Source organism: Crocodylus siamensis, chromosome 4 (assembly GCF_052110815.1).
Source record: "Crocodylus siamensis isolate JL-2025a chromosome 4, ASM5211081v1, whole genome shotgun sequence".
NCBI classification, from domain to species: domain Eukaryota; kingdom Metazoa; phylum Chordata; order Crocodylia; family Crocodylidae; genus Crocodylus; species Crocodylus siamensis.
The window spans coordinates 239,048,631-239,071,095 of NC_143398.1; the positions used below are offsets into that span (position 1 = coordinate 239,048,631).

A 22,465-nucleotide genomic window follows, 5' to 3' on the forward strand; every position below is an offset into this window, starting at 1 on the left:
CTTCCCTATCATAGACAATGCAAAAGTAACATTAATATGACAGTGCCCTGTCTCAGGTCTCCACCAGGCAGGGCATGCTGCCATTACTGCAGAGAAGGATAAAATCCTAGAAGATTGTTGCTTTTGTGATGGCAGTGCAGTTTTATCACAGTGGATAGAGTAAATCCTCTCTGGAATAGTGTGAAAAAGAGAAAAAAGGGGAGGAAGAAAACACTGAATTCAAGCAGCACAAGCAGTGTTACTTCAGAAAGACTGTACAAAATACTCCATCCCATTTGGGAAGTTGTAAGTGCTCACACACAATGTGATACCACAAGGCCATCCATGTGGTATCGGCACCTGTTCTCTCTCAGTCCAGTTCAATAATTTCTATTGACATGACAAGTATTGCCCCAACTTAAAGCACAATACCATTGGGTATCTGTCTGAAGTCAAAACAACACATTAAGGATCATCTCAAAATAAGACTGTGCACAGCAGTATCTATCTAATCAATCTAGCCATGCATTTCTAATGAGCTCATTACTGTGGCATTTTAGTGCACTGCTATCTAACATTGCAGGTTTAATTCTGTGTCCATTTGGCATTATTGTCTTTGGTCGCAGGCTGCTATATGCTAATAGGATAAGGCTTTTTAAAGCACTTAACAAATATTACCTAATTCTCCCCTCTGCGGCAGGAAAGGATATTGCTCCCAGATTACAGATCAGGAACTGGAGGTAAAGAAATTAAATGATTTGCCTCAGGCCATCAAGCGAGGACGTATTAGAGTGGTAGTTGGACCTCAGGACATCCTGTCCTCAAGGTCCCTTCTTAGTTGACTATCCACATTTCTCTCTCAATTTTTTTAATGTTCCTATCACTGCATATACAAGGGTCAAATATAGAGGTTAGTTAACACTAAGTGTGTCACCCCCAGCATTACTCGGTTTAGCTGCTTTGCTTGGAAAACTTTATTTTGTGTTGATTTTCCAACCTGCACAAGTCTCTGGTGCCCTTTACCACCAATCCAGATAAAGCGAATCACCTCTATCCTAGAGGCAGCAGCAGAGATGAACATTGATTCAGTCTCTTGGTGAGCCAAGGGGGATGGAAAGTGCATATTTGTCTGCTTTGTTATATGTGAATGTAGGAGAAGCAGTGATTGCACTCAGACCCCAAGACTGTCTTACCTGGATGAAGCAAGGACAAATGTCAGTACTGGAGAGGATGGTCATTGTCCTATCTTGATTCTCAAAATTTTCTGTCTTTCAACCAGCATCATCTCTTTCATACTTCGATGCAGGTTGTGCCAGCTGCTTTTTTTTTCCAAGGGCTTATCTCTTGCAGGCACTGTGACATCTGCCTGATGGTGCTGACTGCATCTGCTGAAAGGGAACAGAAGAGCTAGTTGTCATTGGCATTTTGATGGTATTGTAGCCCTTGGCTCCCTGTGACCTCTCCGGCAGCTTTCCTGTACATGATGAAAAGGAGAGGAGACAGGACAGATTGTTCCAAGTAGGAGTGGACTTGGGGAGGAAAAACAACTGTACATTCGCTGCTCTCTCATCAACATCTGTTTGAGGGCAGCAGCTGAATACAGCTTTGCCTCTGCTGGGTTGTCAGGCCTTTACACTGAGGGTAGCAGACATACCTAGCACAGAGCGCATCCAGCTAACAGATTCCACAGGAGATCATTATCGTGCCAAGAGATGTTGTTCAAAGGTGCAGCTAGCACCTCAAGGATTGCATTTTAGATGAAACCTTCCCATTTCCTAAGTTTCCACATCATTGAATAAGTTTTCTTTTTACAATATTTGTTATAAATACAGTTATCTCCGGAGACACTGGGTGATGTCCTGGAACATGCAGGTTCTCTAAACCTGATTTACCCAGCAAAGGCAATAGAGATAGCAAGAAGGCAAAGTGGAAAGAGAGTTTAGCTCCAAAGGTTATCTCCTTTACAGTACTGGTGTGCTGTGCGCAACCAAGATGCCTTCGTTTTTGTGCACTGCACCTTTAAATTTCAAAGGACTCTTAATAGCTGGCTTTTTTTTACATGCTTTGTACAGCAGAGAGAAGCAATACATATATGCCACGACCTTTCACAAAAATGTTTTGTACTTTATTGTTGTTGCTTTCCACAATCTAAAAATCAAAGGACTTAAAACGAATTGTAGGACAACAATGCACTTTATGTATGGGAGAAAACAAGTAGGTGTCTCAGGAGTGAGTTTGGAAGTTTTAGATAGATATTTTCCCAATATTTCTTCCCAGAAATTTTCTATTACAGCTTTTTATTGCTTTCTTTAAATCTTAGAGCTCAAGTTCCCTTTACATTAAAGTGGCACTACTAATAATTCTAGTTTCTTTTTCTGGGTCTCCAGAGCTGCATACAATGTGTTTGTGTGCAATACAACAACTGTCTAGAGCTGAAAGGAGAATGGGCGCTCTTGCTGTCATGCTGTAGACATTTATGTCTTGCAGTCACCTGCTGAGAAAATAGCTTAAACAAGATTAAAACACCCACTGAAGTCTCACAATTGTACAGTGACGGAGGCACAATTGCATGTTTCCAAAGCATGTACTATTAGCAGCCAAGACTGTTTCTTAGTGATCTGCAGAAACATTACAAACCATTTTCAGGTTGTTTTTTCCCTTTAATGCATCATCAAGAATGGGTAGAAGAATGATGTAGTAGAGACGGCACTGGAATGAATTCACTTTGTGACTTCCAATTCATTTCAAAGATTGCCTGCATGATTTTGGGTAAGTCACTTAATCTACACGGGTTTGGTTCCCCATCTGTAAAACAGAGATAACACTTTGCTACTTCACAGTAGTGGTAAAAGACAAAACCATTAGCGACTCTGAGGGCCTTCAGATACCATAGTGATGAGGGGGTGTATAAATAGTTAGAATAACACTGTCCTCTATTCCAGTGGCAGAATGCTTTGTTCAAACACACAGGTTTGCACACAGGGAATGATTCTGCAGCAATACACAAATCTCGCCTTCTGCACAAGGATTAAGGTAAACAACGTGCACACTTACAGATACTCATTCCATTGAGCATAAAATATACTCACAGACAGGTAAGAGATGGGGCCAAATCCTCATTAGGTGTAAAATAGTGTTGCTCCACTGCCTTCACCCTTCATTGGAGTTCTATTGATTTAAAGTCACTGAAGTTTTGCCTACATATATACAGAGGGCTCACAAAAGGAAATATAATTTGAATCTCTCAAACTACAAACTGATTTAATCAGTGATGTATACTTAGCCCGATACATTATTCCACTTAAATAGTTTCTATTCATATATAGCTATTCAAGATAATGCATAGATACATTCACACACATCTGTAACAAGAAATACGCCTTACATAGCACATATAACATACATTATATATGCGTATATGCATACACACACACACACATATATATCATATATACATACATGGTATTGTATGCAATATCTCTGATCAGATAGATCACTTGTGAAGAAGAGTGGTTATATCATACAGGCAATACAATATCATTCCCATAATATGTCAGCCTCAGATTTTTAAAGTTAAATTTTAGGAAAACCAGCCTTTTTTCTTTTCCCTGATGTAACAGGGAGCTAGAGGCTCTCCCTTTCTTTAAGGGAACACCAGCAGTAGGGAGAGCTCCAGGTGGGATAGTCTGCCCATTAGGAGTAGCAGAAAAACAGGGTGCTTGGGTACTTTCGACTGGGGGTGCTTACTGCAGAGCTAATTGCCCTGCAGTAGTAGCAGGGAGTAGGGGTAAAGTGCCTGGCTTCGCAGCTGTAAGGTGCTCTAGGCTATGGACAGACATTACACGTAAGCAGGTTTAAGTGATCAGAAACTGGTTCAAGCCTGTAACAGAACAGACGTTCAGTGCACATAAACCAGTTCGAAAATGGCTGATGCCGGTTTTAGATAAACCTGGTTGAATGTAATATCAGACTTAAATGATTTGGGTCAAACTGGTTTATGCAATTTCTGTCCTAGACCCCTTCCTGGTTTAAGTTAAGTCAGACTCCCCCAGCACCCTGGCATGCTCTCTGGGCTGTGAGGGGCTCTCTGCTCCACAGCAGAACTGGCCTTTCCCCTCTGCTCCATGTCTGCAGCTCAGCAAAGACTGCAGACGTTTGCCTGACTTTCCCTTGCTCCCCGCTTCCCCTCCCATCTGTCTTACACAGACACCTCTCAGTATTAGCTAGCAGATCACATGCTGGCTATGGCCCATGCTATGGCAGACGGGACAAAGGCAGAATCAACAGGTAGCTAGTAATGTCGCTCAGCTGTTTTCTTAATGGGGCAATAAACACTGTGTTATCAACTTCCTGCTGGGCTAGTCAGGAGGTGGGAAAACCCCACTCTAATAACAGCATCCTGCCAGGGCCTGGCCACACCCCCCTCTGCTCAGCACTGTAGAAGAGCAGGGAGGGCTGCTCTAGTGCCTCCTGGCTTCTAGCCTGCACCACTGCAGGCATGTGCTGGCATTTCTGGGATGTTGGCACAGTTGTAAACTGATTTAGCCTAGCCAAGTTAGACTAATCTGCAATGATTAAATCAATTCAGGCTTAGACTTTTTAAATTTCTGTGTCTAGCCCTAGAGGTCAGCCAGCCAACCTAAAAGAGAATACCTGTGGAGACTGGGGGGAAGTAGCCTGACCCAGAGGGGACTGGGCTTAGGCAGCATACAAGATCAGGGCTTGAGCCTAGGAGTTAGTCTTTCAGCCATAGTCATCACAGAGTAGACCTTTCCTTAGCAGCCTGAAGAATTCAACTATCTGGGGACCCTACTGCTCTGCAACTTAAAAGTAAAGAAGTGAGAGCTTGCAGAAGAGCTAAATGTTGGTGTTTAGTTACAAGATCAGAAAGGGGCTAGTAGGGGAGGTTGGAAGGCCCAGTGGTGCCAAAGGGGCATGTGTTTGCAGTGAGTCCTGCCAGGGGACAAGAATCAGAATTGGGGCTAGGGGCCTGAAGTCTGAGAGGGGCAGGAAATGGGTCAGGGGCCCACAGGTCTAGTAGGGAGAGACCAAAGCCATAGCAGGGTGAGACCAGGGCTGGAGGTCCAGACTGATAAGAATGAGATGGTAGCTGAAAACCAGATGCCAGGTCTGGCACAATGGACCTAGGCAGAAGAGTCCAGCAAGAGAAAAGGGGCACAGACTGAAAAGACTGAGGTCCTAACAAGGGACATAAAGGCCTAGAGTGGCCTGATAAGAGGCAGTGGCCATGTGTCCCCTGAAATAACTAAGTAGTAACACCTATGAGGCATAGATATGGCAGTAAGGGAGATCGGAGGCTGTGAATAGCCCTTGAAGTGACTAGCATCCTGGATGGCACTGATGGCCCAGAATTAGCATGTGAAGGCAGAACAGAGGCAGGCGATCTTTGTAAGGTATCAGTAGACTACAGAAAGAACCTTGCTCTGAGACCTAGGGGCAGCCTCCCCTACTCCCTAATAAGATAATAACACCAAGGTGTGGCAAACAAGAGTAAGAAAAGGGAGGGTACCTGAAGAGCCAGAGTAGGCAGAGCCCTGATGTCACCAGGGGGTGGCACACCTGGTCCTGCTACACCTGAATATAAATCGATAACTACAGATAAAAGACCTTCACGCGGTGTTGCCCTTACAAAATCCCATAAGAGAATCAACCAGCCAAGGAGAGGGCCCAAAAGGTTAACACACTAAAAATAATTTGCAGTTTTCTTTATTTCATTGTATAATTAGAATACAGACTTTCCAGAATTACTACTATTAGCAGCCACAGTTAAACCTATGCTACAGCAATCATTGAATACAAATCGCAATAAAAGCACTCAAATGGACAAGGAATTTTTCCTGGCAAAAGACCTTCTTTTGTGGGGGGTTGCTACTCATTGCTGCATAAAAAGAGCTATGCTATGGCAAACCATTTAAAAAAAAAGAAAAGAGCAGGCCCGCTTGCTTTCTGCATTTTTGTAGTCAGAAACAAGTTAGTAATTCAGTAAGTAATTTGCTAAGCCCTTAAAATTATCTCCCGGTCTCTTTCATATACACTCTGCAATCATCCATCTTTTAACAGGGAAAACATAACTGGGGATGCTGTCACAGAGCATATGCATGGAAAGGAGATTGCACTGGACAAGCTAGGAATATAAGGGTCTGATGCAAAGCTCTTAGACATTCATGGATTGATTCCAGCGTGACTTGAGTCAGTGAATGCAAGGAGGAAGATGGGGGTCAGGAAGAGATGGAAGGAGGTCAGGAAGAGATGGAAGGAAGAAGTCCAAGAGTCCATGAGAGGTAGAAGGGGAGCAGATGGGTGGAGAAAGTCCCACTGAAGAATCTCTCCAGGGGAGGATAGGACCATGAACACTTTATCCAGTCTGTACAGATGGAGCACTGGGTAGAAGGGACTTTGCAGAGAGCTGCTTTCTATTTTTCCTTTAGTGTGAACTGGTCCCAAAGGGCTTAGTCCTGCAAGCTCCTGAAAATGCTCAATTGAGCATGGCTGCAGTCAGTGGAAGGGGAGAGAACTCAGCACCATGTAGGTGTCCTCAGGACCATGTTACTTTGAGCTGTAACTAAATGATAAGTACACCTCTCATCAGAGGTTTTATAAAGGTTTAGGTCCAAGAACAAGATCAGGAACTCAGGAGACCCAGGTTCTCTTCTGAGGATTTGTTGTGATCTCTGGCAAGTCACTCAGCTCATCTGTGCCTCAGTTTCTTTCTTAATCTGAGAGATGCCCCCTATGGTCCCTGTGAGATCCACAAAGGGTATTCACCTGTGGAACTCCTTGTCACTGCAGACTAGGGTGAGGCTGAACCTTACTGCTGCTAGAGTTCAGGTTTTGCTCATCTGTGCAAATATCCCTCAATCTTTATTTCATACACTCATTTAGATTTAAATAATTAAAAAAATCTCTCTCCACAGCTATAGACACTCTAACACATCATTAATAATACAGTGGGATCCCAGCAACATTAGAGTAATTATTTTAACAGGAATTCAGCCAGCCAGCCAACTAAACTCCTTTCAACTCCTTTATCACTGTAGGGATCCTACCCCAGCCTTCTCCAAAAGGCCTATCGAGCAGATGTTTGCAGAGGTTGCATAATTCACCCTGGAAATCAGCCCACCAGATAGAGCCCGCAGAATCACAATGTAGATTAGAGGATCAGGTCAAAGAGCAGGATCCCCCAGAGCCAGAAGTGTCAGGGTGACTCCCTTACTTTGGGGCCCTAGGGCACAGAGGGTACATCCCTTCTTCTCTCCCACACAGCCTTGAGGGGTAGAAACTGCAGAAAGGAGCCAGCCAAAGACGAACAGCTGCAGAAGCAAGGAACTTTGGACAGTACAAAGCTTTTCTTTGTAGTGACAGGATTGTCTCTGCCCTGTGCTGACTGTGTGTGTGCTTCAGCTTTTCTTTCATCTTCTCTTCAGCTTCACTCCACACCTGCCCTTCTTTCCTTGTTCTCCTCTACCTCTTCCCTTTACCAGCACCTCATCCTTCACTTTCTGCCACTCAGCTGAGCCCTTCCTAAGTAACCTCTCCAAAAAATGAAAGAATTGTAGAACTAATTTGCCTTTTGCTACTATCACCCTATTCACTCTACTTGTGTGTCATAGCCCTTCCCTACCCTTAGCCAGTCTCGCCTATAGCCACTGCAAGGTCTTTGGGGAGGGACCATCTGCTGCTCCATTTGACTTGTGTCTGAAAGAGAAAGGCTGCATTCTTAAACAGTCCTCTGGCACTACTATCATATCTTTCTTCTTCAGGAATCCCTTGCAGGTGAGCATGATTGTCTCCCATGATTGTCCTGTCTGTGGGTCTGAAGATGACTGATGAGGCTAGGATCAATCGACTCCATTGCAACTCAGGCATGTGTTTCCATACAGGGTCGGTGGCTCCGGATTCTTGATTTGGTCTGTGACACGCTGTTTCTGCTGCTCCTGCTTTTCTGACTCGTGTTGTCACCATAAGGTTTTAAAGTACTGAGTTCTTTGCAGCAGACTCTTCCTTCATCTGGGGCCGTCCTGGGTGATAGTCTCCCACAAGTTGATCTCAATGTTGCATTTTAAGTTGGCCTTGAGGACATCCTTGATGTGCTTTCTTGACCCTCCACTTAAGCATATGCCTTGACTAAGCTGGAAGAATAAAACTTGCTTTAGGAATTTAGAGTTGGACATCTGGATGACATGGCTAACACAGCAAAGTTGATGTTGAATGACGTCACCTTACTGCTCATGGTGTTTGCTTGCGAGGGGACACTAATGTTGGTGCATCTGACTTCCCACTGGATTCGAAGGATCTTCTCCTACAACTTGAGGTGTCTCCTGTACATTGTCTACATCTTGGCTCCATACGTTAAGGTGGGGATCACAACTGCTTGATAAACCATTAGCTTGGTTTCAGATCTGGTGCTACAGTTTATGAACACCTGTTTCCTCAGGCATCTGAAGGCTGCACTTGCACATTTAAGCCGATGTTGAATCAATGTCAGCCTTCTGCAAGAGATGGCTTCTGAGAGATGGCAGCATTTTCCGGCGTCTCATGGGGAATTACAATTACCGGGCTGAGAACTGCTCATTAACAGTTTGTTGATGGAAGACTTAAGTCTTCTGAATGTTAAGCATCAGTCCGATTTTCTTGTATGTCTCAGTCAAGATGTTCATGATTGCCTGAAGATCTGCTTCCAAGTGAGCACACACAAGAGCATCATCAGCATACCAGAAATCAGTGAGCTGAGGTTGAGGTGGTCTTGGCTTTGTCTTGGAGTCAGTTGATATTGAACAGTTTACCATCCATTTGGTAGTTTAGCTCCACTCCGACTGGAAGTTTGCTAGTCAGATGTGGCATTGCAGTAAGGAATATTGAGAAGACTTTTGTGGGGAATGACGCAGCCTTGCTTAACTCCTGTCTTAACTTCAAATGGATCTGTGATGGATCCATTACTGAGAACCACGGCTCACATACTGTCATGAAGCAGGCAAAGAATGGTGATGAATTTTGGTGGGCATCCCTACTTCAGAAGGATCCTCCACAGAGCTTCTCCGTTGATAGCTGAAGGCCACGTAGAGAGGTTTATGTTGTTCCCAGCATTTTTCTTGCAGCTGGTGATCTGTGAAGATCGTGTCGGTTGTGCTTTGTGATGCCCTAAACCCACGCTGAGATTACAGGAAGAGCTCTTCAGCAAGTGGAAGATGGTTCAGGAGGATGCTCACAATCGTCTTTCCTGTGGTGGACAGCAAGGCAAGTCCCTCTGTAATTTCCACAGTCGGACTTGTCTCCTCTTTCTTGAAGACTGTCACAGTTGTGGCATCCCTGAGGTCGTCTGGGATTTCCTCCTCATTCCAAATCCTTACGATGAGGGCATGGAGCTGTGATGTAAGTCCCTTCCCCACCCTCTCCCCACTTGAAAATTACTTACTATATATATACATGTTTAATTATTTGGTTCTAATGTACTAGGGTGATCGCTGGATATATTCAGGTATAGGTTAAAGTGGCTAAAGAACTGGAGTTTCACAGATCAATTTTGTAGCTGTGTTGGTCTGGGGAAAAAACAGCTATACAAAGGTCTTGGATCAGAGGCGATATCTTTTATTAGACCAACCAAATAATTCCTTTTGCAACTAATTAGTTGGTCTAATAAAAGAAAATCATCTCTGATCCAAAAGCTTTGTGTATCTCTAAAGAACTTGAGAGCTTTCTAGTCATGTGCCTGTTTCCAATATATACAAGCTAAAACCGGGGCTGGTAAAAGTGGCTATTATTAAAGATGTCCAACTCCAGCTCTCATAAGATGGTGGTTTAAATTGCTCAGCACTTTGCCATACTTTAAATTGCTCATTACTTTGCCATTCTTTAAAAGTTAGGGCTACTATTTTCCATGCCAGGTGTCAGCTTCATGCTTGATTTTTTTTTTAAATTTTTTGTTTTGTTTGGGGGGGGGTAGGGAGAGGGGAGGGTGCTCCTCCCAAAATGGTTCAAGCATCTAAAACAGGAGGCATTGCTTTTCCCCTCTTAAAAGGAAGAAAAAAAAAACAACAAAAACCAGGCAGCCTTTTGTCTGAAAGGCTCTTGCATATGCTTTGGAACAGAGGTACGGCCCTTTTATCAGACATACTCCTTTTGCCATCCCTGTGGAAACAGGTCCAAATTTGACCAAGTTCAGAACTACTGGAAATTTTGTGCCTTGCATATGCTCAATAAAAACATCTTTGATCTGGGCATCTATAATGTCTCAGAACATTGAGTGCTGACAAAAAATGCACATCCCATCTCCACAGAGCAACTGAGCATGCTCTGATGCAAAGCCAGAGGCAAAACCAGATTTACTTTGTGGTTGCTGCTCCTTGCTGTGCTGGTCGAAGCAGGGCCTGGCACTGGAACCGTCCGTTCTGCGCTCTCAGTGACCCTGTCGCTAGTGTCCAGGCAATAGGGAGGTGAAAGCTGCAATAGGGTGGCTCATGCAGAAAAGCGGGGACCTAGATGACCCAAGAGGTGGGTAGGCACCCAGTGGTGGAGGGTATGCTAGAAAGAGATCAACAGGAGGAGACGGAAGAAATAATAAATGAATACCAAGTTGTTTTCAAGGAAACCCTGGGGGAGGCACGAGGTATCGAACATAGGATCAAGACTCCAGCAAGTTGTGTCATCTGAAATCAGTGGAGAAGATTACCCAGACATCAGTGGGAGGCTGTTAAGAAGGAGGTCAAACAGATGCACCGACTGGGGATCATGGAGGACTCACAAAGCCCCTAGAGGGTAGCCCATCGGCGATAGTTACTAAGCCTGATGGTACACCTAAATGTTGTGTGGATTTCCAGAAGGTAAATGGGGTAGCTGAGTTTGATGCATTCCCCATACCCAGAATAGACGACATGCTGGAGAAAATTGGGACTGCCAGATACACAACAATAGACCTCACTAAGGGGTATTGGCAGATACCCATGGCAAAGGAAGATCAAGAGAAGATGGCCTTTGGTACCCCACGGGGGACTGTTTCATATTCAGCGGATGCCCTTCAGGCTACATGGGGCAGGGGCCTCTTTTCAGAGGTCGATGGACAGGGTCCTGAATATGCACCCACCTACATCGATGATATAAGCATCTTTTCAGAAGAATGGGGACAGCACTGCCAACATCTGCGGGCCGTCCTGTCAGAACTACACAAGGCAGGTCTGACAGCAAACCCAACGAAATGCTCTCTCGGGAAAAGCGAAACCTAGTAAATTGGTAATAAAATGATGCCCTAGAAGACTGGTTTCTATCCCTTTCTCTGTTACAGAGCCCCTGCATGATGCTCAGCAACTTAAACTAAACTTTTTGGAAGTGGTCACTAACTACATGTTCCTCATCTTTTAGGTGTTCAAACTGATGCTTAGGGGGTCTGGTCTGTAGTAATGCTGAGCAGAAACAGCAGTAACTGAAGTCAATGGGCGCTAAGGCTGTATATGGTACTATATACTGCTAAATACTCTGAAAAATCAGATTCACAGTGTCTCAGAACCAGTGAAAACCTTGGATCTTAATCCCCCTCTGCCTTGTTTCCCTGTGTGCACAGTTGGGATAATACCACTTTCTTAACACAATTCACTAACACTAGTAAAGCACTCAGACGCAGCAGTGATCAACAGTGTAGAGAAACGGAGAAGAAAAATAGTAATGTAATTCTGTCTTCAGAATAGGGTTTGAATGGAGCCAGCGGGACCATACTTTGCATGATAAGGGTAAAAAGAAAGATTAAATAGCTACTCATTTAATGTGCGCTATCCAGCCTGTGTACTGAATAAGGCAGGGGCCCTGTGAAAAAAATAGCATATCACTGATGTATTAGAGGCTGACCCCTGTCATGTATATATAAGACAAAACTATAACAACATTGCAAAAAGCAGATGGCAGGTTGGAAGGCAAAATGATCTGATGAGACTTGTGTTAAAATATTTTAAAGCTAAAATCTAGAAAATCCCAGTTAATGAGTGAGCCTGTATTAGCTAAAGAGTGCCATGCAGAACAACATGAAAATAGGGAAAGGATTTTCACAAAATAATGGACCCTGCATTTAAATGGAAAATTACAAATTTTAAAATCTTTTCCCCAGCTCCTTAGGTACATATAGAAGACCTGCAGTCAGTGCCAGGCCAATTCAATGCTCCTTGGCTGTCAGCTAGATCCATGCCTGTACTGGGATACCAAAAATGGAGTTTCTCTGTGTAGGAGTGATCTCAAAATGTGTTCCAAGTTTCAAACAGTTGCTGTCCAGCCCCTCTGCCAAGCCTGTGATAGTCTTACATAAATGTATGGAGTAGTGACTGTGTAGTTAAACGCTGCCTGGATTGCAGTAGACCTGCATTTCCTTCCTGAGCCTACCACATCTCTACGGGGTAACCATAGACAAGTCACTCTGCCACTCCCTGCATCAGTTTGCCCTTCTATAAATGAGTATATTGATACTCAATTCTTATGTACAGCAGTGTCACAGAGTGGTCTATCCCTTTAAGGAGGAACAGTGAGCCCTATTAAGATAGTCCAGTTGTGGTTATTTGGCTAATGAGTGTCCATTAGGAGCTTTAAAAGCTCTCAGAAATAAAAACAAGAGAGGGGAGGAAACGAATTGTGTAGGGAGCAGATTACTGCAAGGAGGGAGCAGGCTGCTGAGCCTGGGCCTGGACCTGGAAAGGATTCCTCTGGGTGTCTGGGAATGGAAAGAAGGATTTTTGTTTCAGAGAACTGGCTGAGGAGCTCATCAAGAAGTGAATTCTCCTGCAAAAGCCAGCAGACTGAGAGGCCTGCTTACAAGCCCTTTGATAACTACTGATGTCAACGCTCTGTAAGGACTAGGTGATATAATTCTCATAACATCTGACACGGTGACCACAGAATAGTTGAACGAGTTGCAGTCACCGTAAGAATATTTTAAAACTGACTGAAGTCAGTGGAAAGTCTGCTGGTTTCAACAGGCCTTGCATTAGAACCCATAAGCCATGGTTTCCCCTGAAACTCAGTTTTATTTTATGAATTGATGTCAGGGGTTGAAGTTACTAGGGAGACATCCAGGGAGCAGAGGTTACAAGGGTGATACAAGTCAGGATCTGGGTTTGTTTTATTTTTTAATACAAGTTCTTTCTTGGAAACAACATAAAACCAAGGCGAGAGAGAGAGTTTCAGTGGCTGTTTTATTACCAGGCAACCCTTCCTCAAACACACACATACACATACACCCCACACTTCCTCCTATATATATAAGAGGAAGGGCTGTCTGGTAATAAAACAGCCACTGAAATTAGATATGGGCAGGGTGTACAGTCTGAGAAGTATAAGACAGGAACAACACCGAGATGCTAATAAGATGTAGGCCAGCTGAACCAGTAAAGAGCACTGGAACAAGGTTGAGCTGTGAATGATGGGATCATCATCCCAGGGAGTTCACATGCCAGAGAAGGAAGGAAGCTGAGATGAACAACTGCTTTTTTAATTCTGGCAGGTAGAAAGCAGAAAAGCTGAGCACCTGCTGAAGGCACTTGTTCATGAAGGGCTACAAACAGTAGTGGTCAAAATGAAATCCCCAGGCAACGCACGTGACCCAAAGGCAGGCAGTGAAAAATGCTGTGGATTTGCAGTACAGAACTGCTTACTGACTTCACTCAGGTCCTATTCCCAGGCTGCTGACCACACATCCATCTAGGCAAAAACATGAGTGACAATGCTGCTGAGTGACACTGTGTTTATTTAAATACAGACTTACTGCATATTCACGTCCTAAACTTTCAGCATGATCCAAGACAAGACATAATACCAGAAAGACTGCAAGCTTATAATCGTGTTCTCTGGCTGAGCAAGCACTCTTCATCTTGCAATCTTTAGAGCAAGGAGCATCTTTTTATCTTATGGTACTCCAGTGTCCAGTAAAATGGGGTTCTGATCCAAGACTGTGATGTTTATGTGCTACCACTATACAGATAAATTATTATAAGGAATATTTTATACCTCTGCTTCATGCTGCAATGAGTTGAAGGAGCGGGTTGTATTTATGCACTATTGGATAAAATAAAAAAAAATGTTCAAAGGTGTGTCATAGGCCCTGTACTGCCAGCAGCTAACAGATTCTAGTTTATCTCAAGTCATTGGGGCCTGTATTTTTGAAGCACAGAATGAAAAATGCTGTCTCTGCTATCCCTGATAATTTCTGAATGGTTGAGTATTCAACATAGCTGATGAACCATAAAAGAGAAGTGGATTTGTTACAATGCTGCCTGTTTAGACTGTAAGATTTCCAGAGCAAGGACCTCTTTCTTACTTCTCCCTAAAGCACCTCATACATTACTACCACTCTATATACATAGTTAGGATCTAAAGGTTACAGAGTCAGATGACCATGCAACAACATATGGTAGCTTGTGTAAAGGAAAATCATGACCCTTCAAGCTGCTGTAATTCCCTGAATGTGACATAAAATCATACTAGAACAACAATGTCTTGGTTAAATGCCCTTTCAAAGATAATTGTTAATGATGATAATACGTGTTTGAATGCAAGCAAGATTGCCTAATTAGAGGGAGCAAAATAATTTGATAATTTACTAAAATGGCAACACGTGCTCCTTGGTGGAAGTGTGCTGAGTAGAATAAAGAGACAGTATCTGGTTTATGCTGTGATTCTGTTGCTGGCGTTTTGCATTTGTATTTGCATAGCACAAACACAACTATAATGTAAAAACCACATCCTTTTACTCTTAGATTAGTATGCACCAGTCTATTTTAATATCAGGTTTAAATGCTGCATAATGGCATTTTGAAGATTAATATTTGATACAGGGCTACCACCAACTTAAAAGTCAGATACCTTTTCCTATCTTATTAACAACACATTAATGTGTTCAAACAGAAAAAATTCAAAGGTCTCGGTGACCTTGTGCTATTCATGGGCAATGCTGACTTCTTGCATTTCTGTTAGGGTGGAGAAGGAAGTCAGCTTTGTTTTTGCTTACGTTCATTTTCACCTTTAGGTTGCAAACCATGCAGGAAAAATAAATATTGTTTTTTTTAATTCATTTGCTTTCTTTTATGGTTTAAACATCTATTGTTCATTATTTGCACTGTGATACTGCTAAAGGGCCCAGCTATGGACCAGGGCCACTTTGTGCTATCTGCTGTACAAACACAGGTCAAACTGGTGGCTCCTCATATTGTGTGAAGGCCAGTAGACAAAGTTGTCCAAGGTAACAAAAATCCAGCTCATACTGCTCCAAAAAAATGTTTATAAAAGTCAACAGTGGTTAAGGACTAAAGTCCAAATTCGAAACCAAAAGGTCTGCTAAAAAAAATAAAGTTGTGTCAGGTAGACAGGAGGTGAATGGAACTGGATGCTTGTGAATGAATATTGGTGTGTGGGAAATTAGGCCTAGCTAGAGGACAAAATAACAAAAGGATAAACCAGCCCAGCCATGCTTCCAAGTTTTTGGTATCCTGAAAAAAAAGGAGACCAAGGGGAAATTGAAATGGTTAGGAGGACAGATGGATTGAAAAGATCCACCTCCACCATCATAGCTGCCACTCCCACCAGTTTCTGAAACCCTTGAATCCACTGTGACACCGAGCCTTCATTGCCATGATCTCAAAACACTGGGTAAATAAGAGGGATGTGGCAGGGCACATTTGTGAGAGCCCTGCAGAGGAAGTGATGTTGAGGGGTAACCAACACGGGTTTGTTCCAGGCCGATCCTGCCTGACCAACCTGATCTCTTTCTATGACCAGGTAACAAAGAGCTTAGATGTGAAGGAGGAAGTCGCTGTCATCTTCTTGGACTTCCAGAAGGCCTTCGACACAGTGTCCCACCCAATTCTGGTGGGCAAGCTGAGGGACTGCGGCATTGACGAATGCACGGGTGGCAAACTGGCTCCAGGGCTGCACCCAGAGTTGGTGGTGGATGAGTCGATGTCGACCTGGGGGGGTGCGGGCAGCGGAGTCCCCCAGGGCTCGGTCCTTGGGCCGGTGCTGTTCAACATCTTCATTAGCGACCTGGACGAGGGTGTGGAGAGCACCCTGTTCAAGTTCGCTGATGACACCAAGCTGTGGGGTAAAGTGAACACACCAGCAGGCAGGGACCGCATCCAGGCAGACCTGGATAGGTTACAGAAGTGGGTGGATCTGAACAGGATGCAGTTCGACAAGGACAAGTGCAGGGTGCTGCACCTGGGGAGAGGGAACCAGCATTATGGTTATAGGTTAGGGGCTGCCCCTCTCGGCAGCACAGAGGCAGAGAGGGATCTTGGAGTCAGGATTGACTCCAGCATGAATATGAGTCGCCAATGTGACAAAGCAATAGGCAGAGCCAACTGCACCCTGTCATGCATCAACAGGGGCATCACTAACAGGTCCAGAGAGGTCTTGCTCCCCCTCTACGCGGTGCTGGTCAGGCCGCAGCTGGAGTACTGCATCCAGCTCTGGGCGCCGCACTTCAAGAGGGTCGTGGAGAACCTGGAGAGGGTCCAGAGGAGGCCACTTGTATGGCTGAGGGCCTCCATGGCCAGCCCTATGAGAAGAGGTTGAGGGACCTGAATCTCTTCAGTCTCCACAAGAGGGATCTCGTGGCTGCCTACAACCTTATCAGGGGCCAGCAGCAGAGACTCGGGGAAAGTCTGTTCACCAGGGCCCCCCTTGGAGTCACTAGGAACAATGGTCACAAGCTGAGGGAGGATAGGTTTAGGTAGGATATTAGGAAGAACTACTTCACTGTAAGGGTGGCCAGAGCCTGGAATAGGCTTCCCAGAGAGGTGGTGCTTTCACCTTCCCTGGAAATCTTCAAGAGGAGACTGGAGAGGCACCTGGCTGGGATCTTATGACCCCTCCCACCCACAGTGCTCATTCCTGCCCATGGCGGGGGGTTGGACTCGATGATCTGTCTAGGTCCCTTCCCACTCACTGATTCTATGATTCACTTTAAGACCTGAGCCAAGCTGCCAGCAGGTGCTTGACTGCGGCAGCCATTTTCATAGATTTCATAGACATTAGGGCTGGAAGGGACCTCGGGAAATCATCGAGTCCAGCCCCCTGCCCAAAGGGCAGGAAGTCAGCTGGGATCAGAGGATCCCAGCAAGATAAGCATCCAATTTACTCTTGAAGGTGTTCAATGTAGGTGCTTGAACCACCTCCGCTGGCAGACTGTTCCAGACCTTGGGGGCTCGGACAGTAAAGAAATTCTTCCTTATCTCCAGCCTGAAACGGTCTCGCAGGAGTTTGTGACCGTTCGACCTCGTCATCCCTTGGGGCGCTGTGGTGAACAAACGTTCCCCCAGATCCTGGTGGTCACCCCTGATAAACTTAGAGGTGGCCATCAGATCACCCCTGAGCCTGCGCTTTTCCAGGCTAAAGAGTCGCATGGCTCTCAGCCTGTCATCGTAAGATCTGTTTTCCTGACCTCTGATCATGCACGTGGCTCTCCTCTGGACTCTCTCAAGCTTCTCCACATCCTTTTTGAATTGTGGAGCCCAAAACTGGACGCAGTACTCCAGCTATGGCCTCACCAAGGCCGAGTACAAGGGGAGAATGACGTCCTGGGATTTGCTCGAGAAGCATCTATGGATGCAAGCCAGCGTTTTGGTCGCTTTACTAGCCGCAGCATCGCATTGCAGGCTCATGTTCATCTTGTGGTCAATGATGACTCCCAAGTCTCTTTCTTCTGTAGTGCTAGCCAACGTAGCACTGCCGAGCCTATGAGGATGATGCAGGTTTTTCCTCCCAAGGTGGAGAACCTTGCATTTTTCGGTGTTAAACACCATCAGGTTCTCGTCCGCCCATTTGCTGAGCTTGTCCAGGTCAGCCTGGATCACCCGCCTGTCTTCTGGCGTGGATGCTTTGCCCCAAAGTTTGGTGTCATCGGTGAACTTGGCCAGTCCAGTCCTGACTCCAATGTCCACATCGTTAATGAAGATGTTGAACAGGATGGGTCCCAGGACAGAGCCTTGAGGGACCCCACTGGTCACAGGACACCACGATGAGTGACTGCCATCGATTACAACCCTCTGGGTCCGACCATGGAGCCAGTTTCCCAGCCAGCGGATCGTGGTGGAGCCAAGGCCACAACTGGCCAGTTTGGCCAAGAGGTGATGGTGGGATACCAGATCAAAGGCTTTTTTGAAGTCAAGATATATGACATCAATCTCTTCTCCCTTGTCCAGGTGATAGGTCACCTGGTCACAGAAGGAAATGAGATTCGTCAAACAAGACCTACCCGCAACAAACCCATGCTGGCTGTCCCTTAGGATGTTAGCCTGGGCCAGTCCATCAAGGATGGCCTCCTTAATAAACTTTTCTAAGATCTTCCCCAGAATAGAAGTCAGGCTAATGGGCCTGTAGTTAGCTGGATCCACTCTCCTCCCTTTCTTGAAGATCGGCACCACATTGGCCTTCTTCCAGTCTTCGGGCACTACACCCGAGCACCAGGAGTTCTCAAAGACCCATGCCAGGGGCTGGGCTATGACGCTCGCCAGCTCCTCGAGTACCCTGGGGTGCAGGTTGTCAGGGCCCGCTGACTTGAAGGTATCCAGCTTCTCAAGGTGTTCCTTCACGAGGTCAGCATTGATGGAGGGCAGGGGATCTCCCTCACCCGGATCTCCCTGTCCCATAGCAGGCATGGGTGTCCCATGGGACTGATGAAAGACTGACGCAAAGTACCTATTTAATAGATTGGCTTTTTCCTGGGCGTCAGTTGTCAGTTGCCCCATCTGGTTCAGCAGGGGTCCATGTTGCCCTTGCTTTTCCTCCGGCTCCCCACATATCTGAAAAAAGGACTTTAGGTTGTCCTTGATGCTTGAAGCTAATTGGAGTTCAGTTGCAGCCTTGGCTTTCCTGGTTTGCTCCCTGCAGGACCGGACCAGCGCGGAGTAATCCTCCTTGGAGGTGAATCCCGTCCTCCATCCTTCGTAGGCTTTCCTTTTTAGCCACAGTAGGTCCGCTAGGTCTCTGGAGAGCCAGGGGGGCTGCTGTGCCTTCTTGTTGCCTTTCCTCCGTGTTGGACTAGAATTAGCTTGTGCATTGAGGATCGCTTCCTTGAGAAGCAACCACTCTTCTTGAACTCCCATCTCCCTGGGGTCACGGTCCCTGAGGGCCTGACCGACAAGCCTCTTGAGCTTGTCAAAGTTGGCTTTTCTGAAGTCAAGGACTTCTGTGTTGCTGACTGACTTGCCAGCTTTACGGCGGATGGTGAAGGTGATCAGCTCGTGGTCGCTGTCACCCAGCTTCCCATCGATCACTAGGTCGCCGATTAGGTCGTCCCCCGTAGCCAGTACTAGGTCGAGCAGCGCTTTGCCTCTCGTTGGCCCATAGACTTCTTGAGTCAGGTAGAGGTCATCCACGCATGAGAGAAAGCTTTGCGACCGCTCGGATTTAGCTGAGTGATCTTCCCAGGAGATGTCCGGGTAATTGAAGTCACCCATGACAACCAAGGTCCTGGAGCAAGCGGCCTCAGTCAGTTCCCGGGCGAACTCCTGGTCAAGCTCGGGACTTTGAGTGGGAGGTCTGTAGTAGACTCCCGCCATTGTGTCCCCTGTGCCGAATTCCCCACGAATTTTTACCCAGAGGGTCTCTAGCTGTCCATGCCGGTCGCCAACATCAGCTTGCAGGGACATGTAGCTTTCCTTCACGTAGAGAGCTACACCCCCGCCCCTTTTGTCAACATGATCCCTCCTGTATAGGGTATAGCCATCTATACCCGTGGTCCAGTCATGGGTGGAGTCCCACCAGGTCTCCGTTATCCCAATGACGTCATAATTCTTTGCACTGAGCAGGAGGATGACCTCCTCCTGCTTGTTGCCCAGGCTCCTGGCATTAGTGTACAGGCAGGCAAGTGTGCCCTTGGGGGCTCTTGCCTTGTCCACAGATTGTGCCAGGGCTGGGGCAGGGGTGGGCTCCCTTAAGTGCCTTGGTCTGCTGGCTTCGCAAGGGTTGCTCAGCGGGCCAGCAGTGGCAGTCGTCCCCCTATCCCCCAGCGGGCTTAGTTTAAAGCCCGGGGGAGCAGGTCAGCCAGCCTGGCTGAGAAGAGCCTCCTCCCCAGGGGAGAGAGATGGAGGCCATCTCTTCCCAGCAGCTCGCTGCCTCTCTCGCCAAAGAGCGGGCTGTGGTCATGGAAGCCAAAGCCTTCCCGATGACACCAGCTCCACAGTCTTTGGTTCACCGCGTGGATCCTCCTCTCCCTCCTCAGCCCATAGCCCGAGACTGGGAGGATCGAGGAAAACACCACCTGAGCTCCCAGACCCTTAAGCCCTGCTCCCAACTCCCCGTAGCGGCTCATGACCTGGCTGGGGGTGCTCCGAGCCGTGTCATTGGTGCCCACGTGAATAAGGAGCATAGGGTAGTGGTCGGTGGGCCGGAGGAGCTCTGGGATCCTCTCCGCAATGTCTCGGATGCGGGTCCCCAGGAAGCAGCAGACTTCCCGGGCTAAGGGGTCGGGGCAGCAGATTGCCCCCTCAGTGCCCCGCAGGATGGAGTCTCCCACAACAAACCCCTTTCGTTTTGTCTTGGGGAGAGTGGGGACAGTAGCTGCGGTCGAGCCTGGGTTGCCTGTGGGAGCCGGGACCTGAGCAGGCTCTGCTGGGGCTGTAAGAGGTGTGAACCTGTTGCTAAGCTCCGGTGAGGGAGGGGCCTTGGTGCGGCGGGCCTTGGGGCCCTTGACCACCTTGGTCCATGCCCCTGACTGGGCAGAGCGGGAGGTCCCAGAGTCCTCCTTAGTCCTGGAGGGAGACGGTGCTCTCCCCTGCGGCTCCCAGGGTAGAAGGGCCTGGCAGTAGGAGTCTATCTCGCAGTCCCTGATGGCACGCAGTCTCTGGACTGTGGCCTGGAGCTCCTCCAGCTGGCGCGCCAGAGACCCCAGTAGGGAGCAGACCCCGCAAGGGGAGGTGGCCATGCTCCCAGGCCCCAGAGCCTGAAAAAGGGACAGGCAGCCCCCGCAGCCAAGAGCCAGGGGCTCCGTCTGCGTGGAGCCCGGAACTGTGGGCTCCGTCTGGGTGGCCGTCTCTGAGGTGCCCGATGGGAGGGCTGCAGAGCCTGAGGGGACCCTCAGGGTGCGGCGCGTGCCCATCCATGTCATGCCTCTGATAGGCTGGCTATGGCTGGGGCTGACTACTCTGGGGGGTCGCAGGCAGGGTCTCGTGCCCTCCCGCACCCTCCCCCGTGCGAACTCTGGGCTAACTCGAGCACCTGTTTACGCAGCCTGTTCGCGCGGCTCTGGTCGCGGGGCTCCCTGGGGGGCTGCGCCAAGTAGGGGCCTGGGCGGGGGCTTGACCCGGCCTGGCACCAGGCAGCGGCCTCCTCCCAGGGAGCGAGGATCACCACGAGCCCACTTACCTCTGGCTGTGCTGGGGGTTGGCAGGGGGCTCCGTGGCTGCTGAGGGGGTGTCTGGGGGGCTTCGGGGGAGCGGGGGCGCAGCGGGCTTCACCTGCACATCTCTCACCACTCCGGAGCCTAACTCTGGCTGCCTATATAAATAGATCAGTTCCCTCCTGGTGGGCTGGACAGCAAGATCGCCTGGTAGCAAGGCTTCATGGAACACCCTGGAGGTAAGGGAGGAGCTGTAGGGGATGGCTAGGAGGCTCCTGGTTGTGGGGATTACCTAAAACTGCACCCTGCTAGGAGTGGATGGCTTGGTGGGGTTCCCAGGGCCATGAAAGCCCCCAGGAAATGCCAGGCCAGTTACCACCCTGGTGAAAGGCGGGTCAGGGTGCCTTAACCCCAGCTCCCACACCTGGGTGGGTCATCTGCTAGTAGGTTCCAGAGGGCAGACCCCAGAAAGAGAGAGAGGAGCTAGAGGCTCAGAGGCCTGATGTAGAGTATCCTTGACTGGTCAATGCTGGGGCCAGGCCCAGACTGGTCAAAAGGGCCAAGGGCCCACTGTGAGGGACACCCAGAGCTGAAGGCCTGGGGTTCCAAATGGCCTTGGAGGTGAGGCCAGGGCCTGTGTGGCCAAAGGTCCTGGGGGGACCATGCCCAAGAGGGGGAGCTAGGCATCCCTGAATGAGGGGGGGGGGTAGGCTGCCTGAATGGAGGGATCTAAGACGGCTCCTGATTGGAGGATTCCGGGGCCCAGTATGGGGGCAGGTAACAATAAGAACAGTGGATGACCTCTGTGAGGCATGGGCTGTGGTGTAGGGAAGGATCAGAGCTGCAGATAGTGCCCCCTGGCATCGGGGCAAGGAATGGGCATCCTCCCATCTAATTAAGATAATTAATTAATTAACAACAAGGCATGGCAGGCGAGAAGGCAGATGGTTGGCCCAGAAACAAGTGGGCAGGCCAAAGGCAAATTGGCCCTAAGAAGGCCTCCTGTTGCAAGGGACATAGCTGACCTCACCACCCTCTCCTGATTCAGTGAAAACCTAACACCTACATTGTGAGACCTGGGTTCCCACTGTCCCACTGCCCTTCAGAAGCTCTTTTCCTTCCCCCCACCTCCTCCTATTCTTTCCATTTATCTTCCATTGAATA

General features: G+C 47.6%; 1 protein-coding gene across 2 annotated transcripts in view; it reads right to left on the reverse strand.

The window, feature by feature from the left end:
* Positions 1-22,465, reverse strand: part of PDIA5 (protein disulfide isomerase family A member 5) — a 192,202-nt gene that overhangs the window by 142,342 nt on the left and 27,395 nt on the right. The window contains exons 1-2 of one of the 2 annotated variants that reach the window (XM_090046003.1): positions 2,617-2,760; positions 1,173-1,367 (exon numbers count right to left, since the gene is read on the reverse strand). In XM_090046003.1, coding sequence (XP_089902129.1) covers positions 1,173-1,217 — 45 coding nt within the window. In that variant the 5' untranslated portion in view covers positions 1,218-1,367; positions 2,617-2,760. Of the gene's footprint in view, positions 1-1,172; positions 1,368-2,616; positions 2,761-22,465 lie in introns of those variants that run through there. The other variant, XM_090046002.1, reaches the window with a different exon arrangement.